Source organism: Achroia grisella, unplaced genomic scaffold, assembly GCF_030625045.1.
Source record: "Achroia grisella isolate CSIRO2021 unplaced genomic scaffold, CSIRO_AGI_Agris_v1 utg841, whole genome shotgun sequence".
Taxonomy (NCBI): domain Eukaryota; kingdom Metazoa; phylum Arthropoda; class Insecta; order Lepidoptera; family Pyralidae; genus Achroia; species Achroia grisella.
The window spans coordinates 610,225-628,194 of record NW_026713039.1 but is presented as its reverse complement, the minus strand read 5'-3'; the positions used below and the strand labels follow the sequence as shown (position 1 = coordinate 628,194).

The window sequence follows — 17,970 nt, the reverse complement described above, 5'->3', positions numbered from 1 at the left end:
ACTGAATGTATTTATACTATTTTGTTTAATTCCGCTACCATAATCATGTGTGAGACCACAAATATTCAGTTCGGAAACCTGACCACCGCTACTGGAAGCGTTACGACCTTCTATTGGTGATCAAATTTCGACCGTTATCTAAGTATATATAACTCAAAGGTGACTGACTGACATAGTGATCTATCAACGCACAACCTAAATCACTGGACGGATCGGGATGAAATTTGGCATGCAGGTAGATGTTATGACGTAGACATCCGCTAAGAAAGGATTTTGATTAATTCTACCCTCCAGGGGTTAAGTAGGGGATGAAAATTTGTATAAAATTTTGTCAATTTTGAACCGATCGGGCTGAGACTTTGCATGCATAAAGCTACTATGACGTAGGCATCCCCTAATAAAGGATTTTGATAAATTCCACCCCTAAGGGGATAAAATAGGGGATGAATGTTTCTATGAATCTTCTTAGATTTTCGACTGATTGAACTGAAATTAAAGATTGGAGCTACTATGATGAAAACGTTCGCTTAAATAGGATTTTGATAAATTCAACCCCCATGGGGATAAAAGAAGGGATGATACAGGATGTAAATGTATTAGTTTGAACCTATCAGTTCCTAATGGAACGAATAAATTAAGACGAACAAAACAATTTTTAGTCCTTTAGGCTACTTTTATTTTAGAAATATAAAGTTAAATTTCACGCGGACGAAGTCGCGGGAACAGCTAGTAAATCATAAAGGTCTAACTAAACCGTCTGCTGAATAGAGGTCCTGTTTTACAAATAAACAAAATGGCGGGCCTGCAACCAATATATTCCACTCTCCAATCGTAGGCTTAAGTAGAAATAATCTTAATTGACAGGCCAGCATTGTTAATTTAAATTCATAAGCGTAATTGTCTTAGTACACTTCGTAGCCATGTCGGTGGACGCTCGTGTTCTCTTCTTATTAATTTGTACTCAAGTAAGTTTTATATATCAAATATTTTCTATACATCAGTATATTTAATTTTACTTTGTTAGTTGTAGTTAGAACTTAATATGCTATCGTCGTGGTTGATCTCATATTGTATTAATTTACTGATAAAGGCTATAACAGAATAGCAGAGAGGGTGGACTCACTGCCCTCACTGAGTTATAGACCGTTTTGTCTCATTCATTAGTTTTAAATTATATTACTGTATGTGCAACAGTTGTATTGTGTGAAAAGTTTTTGTTTGAGACAAATAAAGATAATATTTTTTTTTTCCAAAAATTCGCATCTCCCCTCTTAAGGAGAGGAGATTATTATTATTATTATTAACATTTCGCTTTTGTATACTATGAATATTGTTTTTTTTTTTGTATTTTTTATGGTGCATTAAAGGTGCAATAAAGAGTTATGAATATATAAATAAATAAAATAACATTATTTCAAAATCAAATTACTCAAGTAAGTTTTAATATTTATCACGTATTTTAATGTTTTTTTTTAAAGATGTTAATGATATAATGCACCCGCCTGCGCTAACGGTTTACGCTGGCGGGGCACCAGTGGAGGATGATAGGATGAGCATGAAGTTAGGCCAGTTAGCCCATCGTGACGAATTCACTAGGAACGAACCACGATGGTTCATTGCTAGCAATGTACCATGTCAGGTCGACCTCCACGCGGTTCCCCCTGGAAACCATCGTGTTAAATTCCTGGTGAATTTGTCATTATGGCATGACCTTTCCATGCTCAACTGATCAACAACCACTGGTGCCCCGCCAGCGTAAACCGTTAGCGGAGGCGGGTGCACCATTCCATTATCAATCCATTAAAAAAAAAACCAACGTGATGGTTTGTTAGTAATGTGGACTCATGGGGTCAGGGACCTCCACGGGCGCGTACCATCAGATAAATTCTAATTTGTCACGATATAAATTTCATCTTATCATTCCACTGGTGCCCCTCCAGCAAACCGTTAGCGCAGGCGAGTGTTTCCATTATCGTACGAAAACCACGATGGTGTCCGAGGGGGGGGGGCGTATATTAACGTGATAAATTATTAGCATTGGGGCTACTGTTCCCATTACTAATAATTCCCGCCGTATTTTAATGTTACTTCAGTATATCCAACGGTGTATCCCGGGGGGTCATGGGGGTCATGACCCCCCTCTGAGCCTAGAACTTAGGTGGACTAATTGAACATAATGATTCTATTTATATATCTTGTCAACTTACAGATTTTATTAATATTTTTAAGTACAAAAATTCACGTACATTAATAAAATAACTACTTTTTATTTGTATCTATTGTTATCAAAATTAAATTATAAGTTCTTGACTTGACAACGACTATGTGACCCCCTCCTGGCGCCAAAGCTGGATCCACCCTTGAGTATATCACATTCGTTTAAAATCAAATCAATATAATTTATTCATGTACACACATTAGAACATATTGCTGTAAATAATATAATTGACGTAGTGGAGTAACCTGAAACAGTCATGCTCGCTATAAAGTTCAAACTTGTGGCGGCGTGGTGGGCCGGGTCGATGTGCTCCCTCAAATATGGTTGAGTGCAATGATGGCTGGCTCATCCGTCATACTCGTTAACGGGTGCTGCTTGTGGGGACTGGTCTGTTCAGGTTGCGAACACTGATTATATTTTTTGTTCTTTGCGATAGCATATACTGGTGGGCACTCTATTCTCCCAAATTTGAATTTTAATGACTGTGTATTATTATAAACATGTTCCACTATTATTTGAAAAAAATACGAGCTGAGTTTCTTGTCAGTTCTTCTCATCTCGATATCATTCCGAAATGACGGTAGATTTGACATATCATAAGAGTCTGTAATAGACCTACATGAATAAAGATATTTTGAATTTGAATTTGAACACATTGTCGATCTGTTATTGTATCTATTTATTTCTTTTAAAGTTTAGGGACGTTTGTACATTCTAAAAGTAGTCCATTCCCATTGTACCCTAAAACGAATTGCTCCATTACCTCACAAGTGAACAAATTGCCTTAGCAACAGTGTCTGAAGTGTTAATCTACAATACTATATATAAAAATGAATTGCTGTTCATTAGACTCGCTAAAACTCGAGAACCGCTGAACCGATTTGGCTAATTTTAGTCTTGAAGTATCCGTGGAAGTCCAGGGAAAGTTTATACGGTGATGAAATATGAAGAATTTGCATGTTATATATATATAAAAATGAATTGCTGTTCATTAGTCTTGCTAAAACTCGAGAACCGCTGAACCGATTTGGATAATTTTAGTCTTGAAGTATCCGTGGAAGTCCAGGGAAAGTTTATACGGTGATGAAATATGAAGAATTTGCATGTTAAAACTATATATATAAAAATGAATTGCTGTTCATTAGACTCGCTAAAACTCGAGAACCGCTGAACCGATTTCCTAATTTTAGTCTTGAAGTATCCGTGGAAGTCCAGAAAGTTTATACGGTGATGAAATATGAAGAATTTGCATGTTAAAACTATATATATAAAAATGAATTGCTGTTCATTAGACTCGCTAAAACTCGAGAACCGCTGAACCGATTTGGCTAATTTTAGTCTTGAAGTATCCGTGGAAGTCCAGGGAAAGTTTATACGGTGATGAAATATGAAGAAATTGCATGTAAAATAGTAAAAACAACAATTATATTTTTCCATACAAACTGCTGATACCTGTCAAACAGGGTGCGTTCAAAAATTTATTGCGTAACTAAACTTCAAAAAAACCTTTGACATATTTAATCTTGAGGCGGAACAGAGTTTGCAGAGTCAGCTTGTTTACTGATAAAGGCTATAACAGAATAGCAGAGAGGGTGGACTCACTGCCCCCTCTGTGTTGTAGACCGTTTTGTCTCATTTATTACATTTAAATTTTATTATTATATAAGCATTGGATGCGAGCAGCGCAGGACCGATCGTCGTGGAGATCTTTGGGGGAGGCCTATATCCAGCAGTGGACGTCTTCCGGGCTGAGATGATGATGATGATGATTATATAAGCAGCAATTATATTAGTTTTTGAGACTAATAAAGATTATTATTATTTTAGCCGCTTATGAACGTAAATTTTATTGAATTAATATTTTTCACTTCCATCCAGTTCAATTGAGAAGGCAAAAAACTTAACCGAATTTTTATTTTTTTAAAAAGTCAGTTTGCTTACATGTAGGTGTCTATGTTTAGTGCATGAACAACTATTGCCATGCACGCTCGTCATTCAAGTAATCGTTTAGTGAGTAATAGACTTTGCTCAATAAATATTTAACATACTAGCTGTACCCGCGACTTCGTCCGCGTAAATAATGAAAAAATATTTAACTCAATTAACACAATATAAGTCAAATAAATAAGTTTCATCATTTTAGCTTAAAAAATGATAAAAAATAAAAATAAATATTTAATCAATAGGCTAAAAAATAAATTTCAAGCTTCTAGCTTTAAACATGACGATACATCTATATGACCTTGGATCTACCCTTTCAATCCTCTTGCAACCCTTTTTCACATTAAAAAGTAACCTGGTGAATTATGTCCTTTCTCAGGATCTAGTCTATCTATGTATGTTTCAAATTTCAATTTAAATCGGTTCAATATTTTTGGCGTGTAAGCGAGACAAACAGACAGACAAAGTTACTTTCACATGTATAATATCAGTAGGGTATTTAATAAACTAACTCTAAAAAGACAAAGAAAAAAGTTTAATCGAACTTCCACAACCACACAAACAGCAAATTTCCACAATAACTTTCATTCCCTATTTTATTTTACTATCCCCCCTCCCCCTAAGAGTAAAAATTTTACAAACATTGAATGTCTAAAAATGAGTCTCAAACTTCTAGTTTTAAAAAATGACGATTCTTCCATACAGCGTACCATTGCAAATACAATCCTTTTTTCACATTCAAAAGTACCCTATATTCTTTGTCCGGGTGTAAACTAACTGTGTACCAAATTTCATTTAAATTTTTATTTTGTTTTGGAGCGTAAGACTGACAGAAAGACAAACAGAGTTACTTTCACAGTTATAACATTAGTGGGGTATTTAAAAATCTACCCCAAAAGAACCAATGAAAATAGTATCATCGTTCTTGTTTCAAAAATTAGGAATTTACATAATAACTATCATCCCCTATTTTATTTTACCCCCTTAAGGGTAATTTTTTTACAAACAATGAATGTCATATTTATTTATATTTAATCCACAGCCTCAAAAATAAGTGCTTCTAGCTTCAAAAATGACGAATTTACATAAAAACTTGCATCCCCTATTTTATTTTACCCCCGTTAAGGGTAATTTTTTTACAAACAATGAATTTCATATGTATTTATATTTAATCAACAGTCTCAACAATAAGTTTAAGCTTCTAGCTTCAAAAATGACGTGTTTACATAAAAACTTGCATCCCCTATTTTATTTTACCCCCTTAAGGGTATTTTTTTAGAAACAATGAATGTCATATGTATTTATATTTAATCAACAGTCTCAACAATAAGTTTCAAGCTTCTAGCTTCAAAAATGTCGAATTTACATAAAAATATGCATCCCCTATTTTATTTTACCCCCTTAAGGGTATTTTTTTAGAAACAATGAATGTCATATGTATTTATATTTAATCAACAGTCTCAACAATAAGTTTCAAGCTTCTATTCAAAAATGTCGAATTTACATAAAAATATGCATCCCCTATTTTATTTTACCCCCGGGTATTTTTTTACAAACAATGAATGTCATATGTATTTATATTTAATCAACAGTCTCAACAATAAGTTTCAAGCTTCTAGCTTCAAAAATGACGTGTTTACATAAAAACTTGCATCCCCTATTTTATTTTACCCCTTAAGGGAATTTTTTACAAACATTGAATGTCATTTTTATTTATATTTAATCAACAGTCTCAACAATAAGTTTCAAGCTTCTAGCTTCAAAAATGACGATTCTTCCATACAATCTTTCACCCCACCTTTAAACCCCTTACAACCCTTTTTTCGCATTAAAAAGTAGCCTATGTCCTTTCTCAGGGTCTAGACTATCTGTGTACCAAATTTCATTTAAATTGGTTCAGTAGTTTTGGCGTGAAAGCGAGACAGACAGACAGAGTTACTTTCACATTTATAATATTAGTTTTTGTCGCAGCACAAAAATATATTTTTATCGTTTCCGTACAAATAATAATTTTACAGTATTAATCTACTATTATTTAATCTATATATACCAACATTTTGGTTCTTACAATCAGCTAAATAATTTAAATAGTTCCATAATATATGGCACAATGAAAAGGTCATTTATTTTATAAAAAAGACAGTTAGTTTTTATTTTAGTGAAAAATAAGAAAATTCTATTTTGATACAACAACCATATATTTATTAATACCTATACTTTATTAATTTTGTGTTAATGCTTTTTAAATAAACACCCACACATTATTTCTGTATAACCTACAAAAATGGGTAAATAATTTAATTTCGGATAGTGCCACACCACAACATTCTTTAAAAAATGTAAATAATAAAATTTGAAGAAAAATGTGATTGTTATTAAGTTTTTTTTTAAGTTGTTCAGAACAGGGAAACAATGTTTGACATTTATTATTATTTAACATTGGACATTGACTTTAATTTTTGTAATTTATATTGTAAAACTTTAAGTTGGGCTAAACTGGGCTTGTATCCAGAGCCGTAAAACAAATTAATAAAAAAAATCGCCAAATTTGTCTCGCAATCGGCCAATTTCAGGTTTAATAGAAAAAACACATACACACGATATATTATTTTATCATAAAAAAGTGTCAAAAAACAATATTTTCACTAAACGTCAACGTCATGTTTCCGGCAAGATCTTTCGTTTTACATTATGTTATCTGTGGTTTTGTTCTCTGTGATGGATACCTTATTGGCGCAAACGCACGCGATGAGTTGATTGGTTGTTAGCTAGTGAAATGAAAAGATCGAATGGCGCAAACGCACGCGATGTGTTGATTGGTTGTTAGCTAGTGAAATGAAAAGATGACGAATAAGGATTCAACCGCATAAAGATAACCTTGTATTTCCATTTTGAACCCCTTACAACCCTTTTTACGCATTAAAAAATATGATTTATGTTCGGCGTCTAAAATGTCTGCGTACTAAATTTCATTTAAATCGGTTCAGTATTTTGGCGTGAAAGCGAGACAGACATAAGATTAGAATATAGACAGACAGAGTTACTTAAAGCATTTATAATATTAGTAAGGATTACATTACTCCATACATACTCACAAACTTTCGCGTTATATATATATGTAGATGGGTTATTATTCGCCACAAAAAACATGAATTTTTTTATTCTCTATTGATGTAAATCACAAAAAAAAAACGATTTACATTGCAAAAATACCTGTTAGTAACACTAACAAATGGTCCTTCAACCCTTGTAACCATTTTTGAGGACACAGTAATGTGTGTGGACCAAAACGAAACGTCATCGAGGTGTACATTTGTGACAGCGCCATCTAGTGACCGGTGGCGGACAACGTGACACGCTGAACTGAATATTTGGTACTTAATATGAAATTGGCAAATTTTTCGTCGGCTTTAAGAATAAGAAAAACATCTAAATCTTTTATATATAAAAAACACCAGTGACCACCGTTATGCTGAGAGAGAAAAAACATATTTTCTATTCGCGTGCGCCGCGAGGTCATGAGAGAGTATCGTTGTTGAACGTCGTTCTGGTCATTCTAGTACTAGAAATGTATGAAAAAATCACGCGCCGGCGCACAAATGCTGAGGTCACCGGTCATCTACAAGATGTTTAACTTGTTGACTTGGGTCTAGATGGCGCTGTGTGAATTTTTATTTATTTTATTTATTCATTTACTTCAGGCAACTAGGCCCATATTATAAATACCTTATAGACTAACATACATATAATATATGTTAGTATTGTCTGTGTGATCATGGCACTGAAGACGGCAATCTACCACGGTAGCGCCGATATACAAAACTGTTTTAATCCAGCAGTTGAAGCAAATGAAGGTGGGTCAGCAAGTCGGTGGAGACCAGGGACAAACGCTTTGAAACTCGCGTTGTGACTCGACTGCTGCGTCATTACTCAATGTCATAATAATGAAGGTATATAATCGAATCATTCCTGTGATGTAATGTAGACGGGACAGGTACATTGTCGTGTATGATAATCGCAGCACGTGTCTGAATTGTCCTGAGATTATTAGAATTATTATTAACCCTATTCGGTAGGGGTTAATAAACGCTTTCATTGTAAAAATGAGATAAAAATATTCGTGTATTTTAATCGTATAATGTAATAAAGAAATTGGAGTAGACAAACAATGATAGTGTAATAACCTTTTTTGATAAGATTGCTTTGTGTGTTGTGTAATATTTAGTCACACGCCTATTTATAGCGACTCGGCCCCTTTATTTCTATTATTATTATTATAATTTTGGTCCAATAGAATAGAATACAAGTTTGTATTCCCTTCATCCGAAATCATCCGTCATACGTTGTGAACGAGTTCTGCTTGTCATTGGTCTAGAAATGTATTCACGCGCCGGCGTGTCAAAGCCAAGTTCAAGTAAGAGAACTGTTGACAGCAACGTGTGTAGATTTTACACGAACCATTTGGAATTGTCCTGAGTTTCATAACTCAAAATCTATTCCTTTGTCGTTGAAAATAACAATCAAGGCATGTATCATAATATTGAACTTGGCTATCATTTGATATTTATGTTTTTGATGCGATCATGATCGTTTAAATAATTAATGTTTTTATATTTGATTAATAAATTAGGAAGTTTGTATTCACAGTTTCGATTGTAAAATGTGAACCAAGGATTATTTAAAAGAAAGATTGCTTTCTTATATGTTGTGTAATAGTTAGAATGAGCGCGTAGATTAAAAAAATAACTTTGCTATGACTGTTCAAATTATCTGCTTAAATTATACCCATAATAGAATAAATGATTTTCTATTCTATTCTATTCTATGCTATTCTAAAGAAATCATTTCGAAGTGATGGTAGATCTGACATATCATAAGAGTCTGTAAAATACCTATACGAATAAAGATATTTTGAATTTAATATTTTTGGACGGCCTCGGTGGTCTAGCGGTTTAGTACACCGTTTTACGATAGTCACGGGTTCAATTCTATCACTATCGGTCTGGGTGTTTTCTATGAATTTAAAAAAATCTATGTAAGTATTTGTATTAGTTGGCTAGTATCCGTAATTCAAGTTCTGCTTAGCTTGGGGCTAGATGGCGCTGTGTTAATTTTTCGATATATATATATATGAATCGAACATACATGCGAGAACATTTTATTATTAAATTTTATATTTAAATATTAAATTTATTACATACATTAATATAATATTTTATGTAAAGTGTATGTATAATTATGAAAATATGTATAATATAATATATATACCCTACAGTGAAAATTTCTATTAAAAACTTCCTCTGTATCAAATCGCAGCGGAGGTGCCTTAGAATAGAATAGAAAATCATTTATTCAAATAAACTTACATTGAAGCACTTTTGAATAGTCATTACATGTTTTTTAATCTACCGCTCGTTCGGAAAGCTGTCTCATCACAAGAAGAACGAGCAAGAAACTTGCGTGTTGCTCTTTTAAATAATTTTATTATTACTTTACATTTTTAAGTTTAAGTGTGTGAATACAAACTACCAATTAGCACTAATTCAATTAAATACTCAAATTGAATTAGTGAATAAGAATTTTAAATCCAAATATATATCCGTATAAAAAAATAAACTGTAAAACCAATATTTGGAAAAAAAATGTATGGTATTATCGTCAACCGCAACTGCTGGATGTGCTGCGCAGAACTACAGAACTACTAGGCAAAGCACCGGTCACAAGAGCACTGCGTGTCCTAAACCACACAGCGTAGCAAATAGACCTATTTTCTTGTCCTCTGAAGTTCACTATTTTTTTTAGTGTATGATAATGGAATGGTGCACCCGCCTGCGCTAACGGTTTACGCTGGCAGGGCACCAGTGGAGGATGACAAGTTGAGCATGAGGTCAGGTCAGTTAGCCCATCGTGATAAATTCACCAGGAATTTGTCACGATGGTTTCCAGGGGGAAACGCGTGGAGGTCGACCTAACATGGTACGTTGTTAACAATGGGAGTTACTAGTTCCCATCGCTAACAATCCTCTACCACCCCTAATCGTGTATTAAGAGTATATATATATAAACCTTCTTGAATCACTCTATCGATTAAAAAGCTGCTTCAAAATCCATTGCGTAGTTTTAAAGATTTAAACCTACATACACTTTGTTTTATACTATGTAATGATGATGATATGCTATAATTAATTTAAAAAAACGTTTGGTGCACTATTGTATTGAGATCTGCAAATTATTGGGAAGTTTCAGAAATGATACGTCGATGCAGCAGTACTTTTATTTTATTCCTTTTTCAAATTACACTCCACATAAATTGCGTCGCTGTACATTCACGTGTGGTCGTCTCGGTCGCCTCGAACAGAGTGAGAGCAGCCCGCCCCCTCCTTGTTCCCGGCCTCTTTATCTCTATTCCTATTGGTGGTGGCATAATCGTGACGCCACCAACATCACGTGACTCACTATGGTTTTAAATTTGAAATGTAAGTAACAAATTAGTCAACTGAGTGTTCTTTATGTATTGAAGCTAACACAATAGTGTAGCAAACATTTTTCAGCTATTAAGCTGTAAGTGTGGAAATAAATAAGGAAATTAAAAAAATATTAGGCTAAGACCTACAAGAATAGCTGTAAGTGTGGAAATAAATAAATTTTCATTGCAGATGGCGACAGCAGTAGACGTGCCAAAATTACTTCTCAACAATAGACGGGAGATACCAGCGATTGCGCTGGGGACTTTCTTGGGATTCGATCAAGTAATGAAATAGAAATAGAAATAATCTTTATTCACATAAACTCATTACAAGCACTTTAGAATAGTCATATTTTTGATTCTACCACCATTTTGATCTACCATGAATTTTCGTGTTAACACGTGGAAGAACACATTGAAAAATCTTATTTCTAATCTTAGTTCCTGTGAACGGCATTTTTTATTATTAATTACGTATATTATTTAAATATGCATATAGTGACAATAACAACAATAATTTGAGGTAGACATTATTTAACCCCTAGATTTGTTTCAATTAAAGTGCCCACGGGTGATCTGATCCCAACGTGTAAATTTTCGTTGCGGAGTGACCCACCGGTGGGTATGCGGTCGTTAACGTGTTAATTACTAGTTTATCCAAAAGACGTTGTGGTATCTGTAACTATGAATATTACTTTGATTTTCAACCACCTTCCAACAAAAATATTTCCGAATTGATAAAACCTTCAAGAGCCAGTAACGTTCTTGGAATTGCTCTGGTGTTGCGGGTGCTCATGGGCGGCGGTAATCACTTACTAACATGAGAGCCGTTTGTCCTCTATGACATATATATATTTTAAATACATACAAATGTGATAATATACATAAAAAACACCCAGAACTATACAAACAATGAACCTGAATACAAAATGTTTGCGCCAACCCGCGATCCTCCCTAAAGCGGTTTTTTTTTAGGACTACTCTAATGCTGTTGGCCGCAGCTGGCCTTTACAGCTTCACCAGTCGATAACAGGCGAGTGCAGATGGTACTCCAAACTAAAAGAAGGACTTATGGAGCGGCTGAAAGCTAACTCCCGCCTGACAGATACGACTTTAGTCTGAGGGCACCGCTAGGGGTTCGAACCTCGTCTTAGGCCGTCGTAATTTCGATCCCCGTTTGAATTAGACTGGGGATCGATCGGAGGGGAGTAAAGCGGTGTGACCGTTACGGTCTAACGGAGGCCGTCTTAAAATGTTAAATGTATATTTACAGAATGGAGTTGTAAAATCCATAGACAAACAGTTGTGCAATGTAGTTCTTAATGCTATCGACCTTGGATATCGCCACTTTGATACCGCCTCTGTATATAACACAGAGGAAGAAATAGGAGAAGCCACGCAGAAGAAGATTGCAGAAGGCGCCGTCACCAGAGATGAACTCTTTCTTACCACTAAGGTAATGTTTAAGAGAAGTGTGTTCACGCAGTAAAATTTCGATGTAGGTGTTCTTCAGTATATGTTCTATCTCGAGATATATCTTCCGACACCTTCATAGTACAAAGCTATGAGGAATATCTCTTGCTTTTTTCCGAACTATTCTAGTGCTGCTCCGAACGATAGGGGGCGAGTGCAGATGGCAGTCCAAACCAAAAGAAGGACTTATGGAGCGGCTGAAAATCAATTTTTGCTTGACGAATATGACTTTAGTCTAAAGGTGTCGCTAGGAGTTTGAACCTCGGCTCAGGCAGTCGTAATTCCGATACACGTTTGAATTGGACGGGAGATCGATCGGAGGGGCAAGAACAATAGTGTTTCTTTAATGATAATGGTGTACGCTGGCGGGGCACCAGTGGAGGATGATAAGATGATAATGAAGTTAGGTTAGTCAACAATAGTGTTTCTTCAATGATAATGGAATGGTGCACCCGCCTCTGCAAACGGGTTACGCTGGCGGGGCACCAGTGGAGGATGATAAGATGAGCAGGATGGAAGGTCAGGATAACGAAAAATAGCAATTTACCAGGTTTCCAGGGGAAACCGCGTGGAGGACTACCTGACATGGTACATTGCTAGCATTGGAGTTATGAGTTCACATTACTAACTATCTCCTTCTCCCCAGAATAAAGTAACAGCATCTCTCTCCAGTCATAATTATTATGATTTATTACAGTTATGGAACACACATCACGAACGATATCAAGTCTTGCAGGCTTTGAAGGAATCCCTGAAGAAACTTGGTACGAACTACGTGGATTTATATTTGATGCACTGGCCGATGGGACTTAATGTAAGTAGTTAAGTTTAGTAAAAACAATGCATCATGACTGGGGCCTCACTGGACACTGCAAATTGAATGAACACACGGCAAACTTAGGCGTGCTTAGGGGCGGATAGTGAAATTGTTGGGCCCTGGACTGAAACTATTTACAGGCCTACCAAATTATATTACTCAACTATGACCAAAAACAAGCAACGGAGAAACGAACGGAAAAAGAACGGTCCCTGTTCCGTTCAACAGACGGGCGTATGTATGGGTTGATTGATCTCACGGCCTACCCTATGGTAGGTTTTTTTATATTTTTTTTAAGTTTAGTAAAAACAGTATATGCATCATGACTAGGGTCCTCACTGGACACTGCAAATTGAATGAACACACGGCAAACTTAGGCGTGCTTAGGGACGGATAGTGAAATTGTTGGGCCCTGGACTAAAACTATTTACGGTCCTACCTAAGGGAGAAACAAACGGAAAAAGAACGGTCCCTGTTCCGTTCAACAGACGAGCACATGTGTGGGTTGATTGATCTCACGGCCTACCCTGTGGTAGGTTTTTTTATATTTTTCTTAAGTTTAGTAAAAACAATATATGCATCATGACTAGGGTACTCACTGGACACTGCAAATTGAATGAACACACGGCAAACTTAGGCGTGCTTAGGGGCGGATAGTGAAATTGTTGGGCCCTGGACTAAAACTATTTACAGGCCTACCAAATTATATTACAAAATACACCGACCAAAAACAAGGAACGGAGAATTTCCTGTTCCGTTCAACAGACGGGCACATGTATGAGTTGATTGATCTAACGGCCTACCCTATGGTAGGTTTTTTTATATTTTTCTTTAATTCTAAATATCGCCTATTATTTTCAGTGGGAGCTGGGGGTCCTTTGTCCTCACGAGTCCCTGGGCTGCAGCCCAAAAAGCTCTTAGGTAGATCCGCCTCTGGGCATGCTCAACAGAAATCTGCAGATTTTGGCAGGCTAAAGAGCAAACGCCGCTACACATCCTATGTGGTTATAACCCACTTATGCAAAAACGAAATATCTCCTTTGGAAAGTATACACGCTATCTTGAGGAGATAAAAACCATCGTTCCTAAGAATATCCTTCAATTCTTGTCCCTGACGGGTCTAGGTAGCGAACTCTGAAAAAGGGCGAGCACAATAGATCTATGTAGGTCGCAGTGCTACAGGTCCATGCACCTGACAATATTACAAAACTCTCGACCTCAATCTTGTCTGTAATTTCACTTTTCCTTATCAGGATGATTATTCATACTCGGATGTTGATTTTATGGAAACGTGGCGAGGTATGGAAGACGCCGTGCGGCTAGGTCTAGCCAAAACTATAGGATTGTCTAACTTCAACAAGGAACAAGTGAAGAGAGTTATCAGTGAAGCTGATATGAAGCCAGCTGTCCTGCAAATTGAGGTGAGTACCAAGGATGTTATGAATATGAAATTTCGGATACGGATTTTACGTAGAAAATACCCAGACAAACAATCATAGTTAAGAATACAAATGTTTGTGCACTAAGCTTTAGGTAGCTTAACTTGGGTCTGGATCAGGGATGTTATGGTTATGAAATATCGGATACGGATAGGTTTCGGATATAGGAATGATTATTATACCAGATACGGATACGGATGCGGATATGAAATTATTTTGGATTATCCATTATTTTCGGTTACGGATATTAATTTTTTAAGGTATTTCAAAAGTAAAATACAAATAGCTAATAAAATGGTTACACAACGTGTCTCAATTAGGCTCCGATCCTATTCGATATTATCCGAAACTTTTATTTCGGATTCGGTTACGGTTATGGATATTTTCTCAGATCGGATATCCGATGGTTTCGGTTATGGAGCTCCCTAACATCCCTGATATACACAAACAAACATATAAAAACAAATGTTTGTATCGTAGGAGGAATCGAATCCGCGACCACAAACTGTAACGCCTTAAAAGTCGACAGACACAAAATATACGAACTTGTTACACAACGTGTCTCAATTAGGCTCCGCTCCTATCCGATATTATTAGAAACTTTTATTTCTGATTCGGTTACGGTTACGGATATTTTTTATATCGGATATCCGATAGTATCGGTTATGGTTACGGAGCTACTTAACATCCCTGGTGAGTACATACAGGGGCGACGGAAACAGTCATGCGACGCATGCGGAGCATGTGGTCGCCTCGTCGAAGGGGGCGCCGTCACGAGATACGAATATATAATACAATTTTATTAAAATATAGAATCAATAGAATCTATACATATAAATAAAATTGGAGTGTCTGTTTGTAATATTGAAATAACCGTTTTTTTACTACATGCATATGAATATGAATACGGTACATACATCAAAATAACATTTTTTACAATTTTTGTCTGTCTGTCTGTCTGTTTCGGCTAATCTCTGAAATGGTTGGACCGATTTTGACGATACTTTTTTTATACGGTGTTTCTGGCCATTTCAGAGATTAGCCGGAACAGACAGACAGACAGACAAAAATTGTAAAAAATGTTATTTTGGTGTATGTACCGTATTTATATTCATATGCATGTAGTAAAATCGGTTATTTCAATATTACAAACAGACACCCCAATTTTATATGTATAGATGTATAACAAAAATAAATAATTTAATTTTTTACAGATCAACCCCCAAATTATCCAGACCGACTTAGTTTCGTACGCCCAAGCTGAAGGTCTGGTTGTCATGGGGTACAGCCCGTTTGGTTCCCTGGTGAAGCGCTTCGGGATGGACCTGCCTGGTCCAAAGATGGACGATCCCGTTTTAGTGGAGATTGCTCAGAAATACGGAAAGACAACCCCGCAGGTCGTCCTGAGATGGATGGTGAGTTTGACCATAGAGATAATTGTTTTTTTTTTATACAACTCTTATAAATCTATACTGTTCATTGTATACTGGTATACAGGGAGCCCAATCCCTAAACCGATCACAGTTTTAACCCATATCTAGAGATTATTATTATTATTTGCAATGATGCCTGGCTTCAAAGACTTGCTGACAGGAGACGGAAGCGCCACCTAGGCAGCTCAGGACAGACTACTGCCGATAGTTTCCCTTGTCGGCCCTGTGATAGGCCATGCCGTTCTCGTATCGGTTTATACAGCCACGAAAAAACCTGTTCAAGGGCCAATACGACATTAATTGTCTAATAGACGCATAGGTCATTATTATATTATATTATTAATATTTCTATATATGTTTTGTATATCTCCCTTTATGGGGATGATACGTTAGGGGGCCTTTGCGAAGCGGATGAGTTTAAAAGTTTATTATTATTAGAATAGAATATAGAATAGAAAATTTATTCAAATAAACTTACATTGAAGCACTTTTGAATAGTCATTGCATTTTTTAATCTACCGCTCGTTCGGAAAGCTGTCTCATCACAAGAAGAACGAGCAAGAAACTTGCGTGTTGCTCTTTTAAATAATAATTATTATTTCTATATATGTTTAGTATATCTCCCTTTATGGGGATGATACGTTAGGGGGCCTTTGCGAAGCGTGGATGAGTTTAAAAGTTTATTATTATTATTATTACTATATTTCCAGGTTGACAAAAAAATAATACCAATACCAAAGACAATAAACATCAAGAGATTGAAGGAGAACATAGAAGTCTTTGATTTCAAGCTGCAAGAGAATGAGATTCAGCAGATAAATGGGTTCGACCGTAGAGTCCGTTTCACATTACCTTCGTTCTGGCAAAATCACCCTTATTACCCATTTGAGAAGATCGAAAATCCTATACCAGATCCTTTTGCAAAGAAATCTTAGTTCGTTAGAAGTTGATATAAGTAAATTTATAAATCACTATAAAAATACAATGTGTTTATCATTTACCTTTAAATCGATTAATATTGATATGATATAATGATATGATAATTAGAGCCAATTTTTTACGACTTTACTCACCACTAATGCTGTTGGATCCCCGTTGACATCGCTTCACCGGACGATATGAGGTGTGTGAGGTCGAGAACAGATGGCACTCCAAACCAAACCAAACTTATGGAGCGGCTGATGGTAAACGGCATTGCATCCCGACAGACGGAAAAAGGCGACTTTACATACTCTTGTATACTGAAGGGCACCACTATTATTAGGGATGTTCGAACCTCGGCTTTTTTTTCACGCTGTTGTTGGCCGTCGTAAAATCGATCCCCGTTGAATTGGACGGGGGATCGATCGGAGGACGGAGATTGATCGTAGAGGCGACCGGGGACACCGGTGTGGAGCGCCCGGGCGTACGTAGGCGCACGGATGATTGTCTGTACGGAGAGAGATGATAATTGGCAAACGCTTTTGATGTCGAAAATCGATTTGCCTTCAGCAGAGAGGTCGAGAATTAGTACAAGGTCTATAAGTGTCTTGTTGCGTGAGCGCGACTGGTACATGCGATGTACCAGTGCGCAGGGTAGTTTTGGGACTGAAGGTTCTCAAGTATGGAGTCTGTACACAGCTCCTTAGGTAAGCCACGTATTACAGTGGAGTTTTTCTCTTCCTCGAGAGCATAGGTGTGGTAGCCTATGTTTTTTATATAATTTCCCAACACGTCGATGTAATGTGTGTGGATTAAAACGAAACGTCATCGAGGTGTACATTTGTAGCAGCGCCATCTAGTGATCGGTGCGTTCATCATACGATGAAAATCTGTACATCTATACGTATAAATAAAATTGGAGTGTCTATTTGTAATATTGAAATAACCGTTTTTTACTACATGCATATGAATATAAATACGGTACATACACCTAAATAACATGTTTTACAATTTTTGTCTGTCTGTCTGTTTGTTCCGGCTAATCTCTGAAATGGCTGAACCGATTTTCCCGGGACTTTTTTTGGCAGGTAGCTGATGTAATAAGGAGTAATTTAGGCAATTTTTATTTTAGAAAAATAAAGTTATATTCCACGCGGACAAAGTTGCGAGTACAACAAGAAATTAATAAATTCCAAATATTATCCCAATTTTTAAATTAAAAATTAATTTTCATTGTAAATATATACACAAGTTATAAGTTA

The 17,970-nt window shown here is 36.1% G+C and overlaps 1 protein-coding gene across 1 annotated transcript; it reads left to right on the top strand.

The window, feature by feature from the left end:
- The first annotated feature begins 859 nt into the window (after positions 1 to 859).
- On the top strand, positions 860 to 16,764 carry LOC131852225 (aldo-keto reductase AKR2E4-like). Its single transcript, XM_059202869.1, has 7 exons — positions 860 to 965; positions 10,816 to 10,908; positions 11,899 to 12,081; positions 12,796 to 12,912; positions 14,169 to 14,336; positions 15,569 to 15,769; positions 16,498 to 16,764. Exons 1-7 carry the CDS (start codon positions 921 to 923, stop codon positions 16,720 to 16,722), a joined length of 1,032 nt encoding a protein of 343 aa, XP_059058852.1. The 5' UTR covers positions 860 to 920; the 3' UTR covers positions 16,723 to 16,764.
- Positions 16,765 to 17,970: the final 1,206 nt, after the last annotated feature.

Excerpts from the sequence above, each read along its gene's own strand:
- LOC131852225 (XM_059202869.1), top strand. The coding sequence starts at position 921 with ATGTCGGTGGACGCTCGTGTTCTCTTCTTATTAATTTGTACTCAA. Across the intron at positions 966-10,815 it reads TCTTATTAATTTGTACTCAA|ATGGCGACAGCAGTAGACGT; the intron begins GTAAGTTTTATA and ends TTTTCATTGCAG. Across the intron at positions 10,909-11,898 it reads CTTTCTTGGGATTCGATCAA|AATGGAGTTGTAAAATCCAT; the intron begins GTAATGAAATAG and ends GTATATTTACAG.